Source organism: Quercus lobata, chromosome 5 (genome assembly GCF_001633185.2).
Source record: "Quercus lobata isolate SW786 chromosome 5, ValleyOak3.0 Primary Assembly, whole genome shotgun sequence".
In the NCBI taxonomy this organism is placed as follows: Eukaryota; Viridiplantae; Streptophyta; class Magnoliopsida; order Fagales; family Fagaceae; genus Quercus; species Quercus lobata.
The window spans coordinates 54581213-54585227 of NC_044908.1; the positions used below are offsets into that span (position 1 = coordinate 54581213).

Below are 4015 nucleotides of genomic sequence, written 5' to 3' on the forward strand. Positions count from 1 at the left end.
CCAAAGAGTTATCCTTAACCATTGGCTCAACTCCACACAAGTATTGAGCCATAAATGAAATAATCAAGGAAGTGGGTCTATAGAAACTCGCATTAAAATAGTATTTTAGGGTAGTCGAAATTCATGGAAGATCATACTTGTTGGATTCAAGTTATGGAGGAGGTGATGTGAGGTGATGGTAAGGATATAGGACTTCAATGGTTCGGCCATGGAGGAAGGTGAGAAATAAGAAGAGAGAAAATTACAATGGAGAGGGAGAGAACGTGTAGGTAGGGGTGTGCATGGGTCGGGTTGAGGGGATTTTTTGACCTAACCCACCGTGGTGGATTAAAAAAAAAATCCAACCCAACCCAACCCATCATAGGGGTACAACCCAACCCAACCCAACCCAACCCAACCTACATGGATCGGGTTGGGTCAGGTTGAACCCATGGGTTGGACAGTTTTTATTTTTTATTTTTTTTATTACTATTATTACTAACTTGAGCACGAAAAATATATATCCCACCTGCCACCTGAGTTGATAAATAAAATAATCATAAACTAGTATTCTAACTTAGTTACAAATAAAACTTATCCAACTGAGTTGATAAACAAAATATACATGAACTAGTATTAAAACTCAGTTATAAACAAATAGGAGTGGAATGAGAGAGTGGGAGTGGGAGGCAGCAGAGAGAGAAATAAGATTGTAAAGGTTTGTAAGGTGATTGAGTTTTAGATAGGAAGAGTTGAATATGAGAAAACATTATTAATTATATAATATATTTCTATATATATATATATAATTTAAATTTTAAATATATAGGTGGGTCGGGTTGGGTTAGGCGGGTTTGTGATTGTTATGACCCGCACCCAGCCTGACCTACTATTAAAAAAAATTTCATTACCCAACCCAACTCACTAACCACTAAAAACTAACCCAACCCAACCCGCCGGGTTATGTCGGTTTTGGTGGGTTGGTGGGTTGGTGGGTTGGCTGCACACCCCTACGTATAGGCTTTAGGGGGGGCTGATGAAATAGCGTGGACCACTTGTCCACTTGCAAGAAATATCTTAGGGAGTAATTTAGAAAATTACCCTTACTTAAATTTTAATGTCAAAACCCTTTTTTTTTTGGGTGTTGCAGTCCCACTATAACCTTTTGCTTAAAAAGTAAGGTAAAGTTGATTTTTTGCGGGTCCCATGCTCTAGTTTTTGTACAAATGTTAGTTACTTTTTAATTATTGCAGGTTTCACTCTACTTTTTTTGCTAGAGTATTTTTAGTAAAAATAAACAATTAACTTATTGTATTTAGTTTTTAACTTTTATCTACAGTATTATTGGCAAATGTTTTCATCAAAAGGCTATAGATAAGTTGTTCCCAAATGGAGGTCCGTTTGTGAATTGTTTATTTTCGATGGATTATTTGATTAATATGAGACAAAAAACTAAAAATTAGCATATTTCTAAAAAAAAAAAAAATCAGACTAATAGTTAACTATTATCTACGATACTTTTAATAAATGTTTTATCAAAAGGTTATAGATAAGTTGTTCTCAAATGGAAGTCCATTTTTGAATTGTTTATTTTCAATAGATTATTTGCATAAGATGAGACAAAAAGCTAAAAGTTAACATATTTCTAAAAAATCTGAAAATTTGATTATTGAAATAAAGTTAAGACAAAAAGTAATATGAGAACAACAAATAATACTTAAAATAAAAAAAGCTAGTTTATAATCTTTCAGTAAACACACTAAGCAAATTCATGCTTTTATTTTTAAATTCAAAATTTCATTGGTAATATTTTAATAAATGGTGGAGGGGATTGATTCTTCTCATGGGAAGAACTAAATTTCAAATCCTTACTCCCACTTATTGTGCGAAAAGAAATATTTTACTGGCTGCGCGCATGCAAAGAAGATTCAGCCTAGCTAGGCTTACACAAGAAGAGCTCGTGGTTTATAAGTGCTTAGTATGACATTTGCATGCTCCTGCACCACTTTCCAAGCCGTGATAACGTGTCGTTCCTCAACTAGAGTTGCACCAACGGCAAATCGTATCACGTATACTCCCTCGACCACAGCATGAGTCATGAAGACACAGCCTGACATGTTAATGGACTCCAACAATTTGCGGTTTGCCTCATTCGCGTGTTCCTCGCTTACCATTTCAAGCTTACCATTTTTGTATACTGTCTCACTCAGTGCCGATGGCAAAATCCTGAAACAAACCATGGCAAAATTTGTAGGGACCACAATTTCAAACCTTTTATCCATAGCTACAAGCCCTTCAAAAAGTTTGGCCATTTTCACATGGTTTCTCATGAAGCTCCTAAGGTTAGCTACACCATAGCTTCTAAGCACAAACCATAATTTCATGGAACGAAATCTTCGGCTTAGGGTTATCTGCCAGTCTTTATAGTCCACCACTTGCTTTGAATCCGAGGCTTTATTCCTCAAGAACTCAGGGTTGGTTGAGAGTGACTTTATCAAGGCGCTAGGATCTTTTACCCAAAGGCAGCAACAATCCAAAGAGGTTAAGAACCACTTGTGTGCATTGAGACTAAATGAGTTCGCACCCTCAACACCATCGATGAAGTGCCGAAACTCAGGACAAATACAGGCGCTTCCGGCATAAGCAGCATCAACATGAACCCACATTCCATAATCTTTTGCCACTGCACATAACGATTCTAGTGGATCAATGGCAGCCGTTGAAGTTGTTCCCACAGTGGCACATAAAAACAATGGGACTAGGCCTGCTTCCACATCTTCGCAAATTTGGGCTCGTAGTGAGTCTGGTGATAGTGCATATGACGTTGACTTAGAAGTCTTCATGGCTCTGAAATTCGTTGGATGGATCCCTGCTATTTGTGCTGCTTTTTGGAATGCACTATGTGTTTGGTCAGAAGCATAAACTACCAACTTCACCAGGTTCTCTCTCCCAATTTGGCTAAGCATTTGATCCCTTGCAGCAACGAGTGTGCACAAAACGGCCTCACAAGTAGTACCTTGTATCACACCCCCACCATTGCCAGAGAAAAGGAAAGACTTGGGTAGATTAAGTATCTCTCCAAGCCAATCCATGACTATTGTCTCTAGTTCAGTAGCTGCTGGTGATGCAATCCAACTGAATCCGACCACATTGAAGCCGGTGCTAAGCATCTCGCCTAGAAACCCTGCAATGCTACTAGTGCATTGGAAGTAAGCAAAGAAGTTGGGGCTTTGCCAATGTGTTAAACCAGGAACAATGTGCTCCTGTACGTCTTGGAGAATGGTTTCAATGGGTTCTGGATTATGTGGGGTGGACTTTGGCAAGCGTTTTTGGAGATATCCCGGTTCGACTTGGCTTAGAACCGGGTATTTCTCTACATCGCGATAATAATCAGCTAAGAAATCTATGATCATATGGCCTTGTCGCCTGAACTCCTCAGGGTCCAAAGGGCTAATGTTAGAGGAAGAAGTGTGGCTGGTTACATTGTCAGAATTGAGGCTACCCATAAATAAAGAAATATATGTGGTACACAGAAAAAGATATGGTTCGGGCTTCTTTGATTTTCTGGTGGTAGTGAAAGGAAAAAACAAGAAATGAGAAAGTTGAGACTATCTCGTAGCCGATGGTATATAGATTGAAGGGAATGAAGAAGAGTTTATATATATAAATAAAAGTGACGAAGCCCCGTGACCTGAAAAATGAAATGCTACAGTGTAAGGATGCCCTATTAAAAACTCAAATTTGCATTATCCAATAAGATACTGCCATGTCAGAATTTTTTTTTTTTTCAAATTAAAAGACTGAATAGATAACCCTATGTCAGATTTTTGCATCCACACGAATTAAATAGATGCGCTGATATCTTAGGTAGGATGGGAAGGTAGAATCATGGTTTTAAAAACCGGATTGGACCGGCCGGTTCAACCAGTTTAATCAAAAACCGGATCTTATAAGTTAAAATTGAAAATGAAAGAAAAATCAAACAAATAGTACAAACTGCCAGTTCATCCGGCATAATCGGAAATCGGTGTGGTTA

General features: G+C 38.0%; 1 protein-coding gene across 1 annotated transcript; it reads right to left on the reverse strand.

Moving 5' to 3' along the window:
* Nucleotides 1–1696: 1696 nt before the first annotated feature.
* On the reverse strand, nt 1697–3620 carry LOC115991838 (tyrosine/DOPA decarboxylase 2-like). The gene has a single exon (XM_031115784.1). It carries the CDS (start codon nt 3483–3485, stop codon nt 1923–1925), a length of 1563 nt encoding a protein of 520 aa, XP_030971644.1. The 5' UTR covers nt 3486–3620; the 3' UTR covers nt 1697–1922.
* Between the last annotated feature and the right edge of the window lie 395 nt (nt 3621–4015).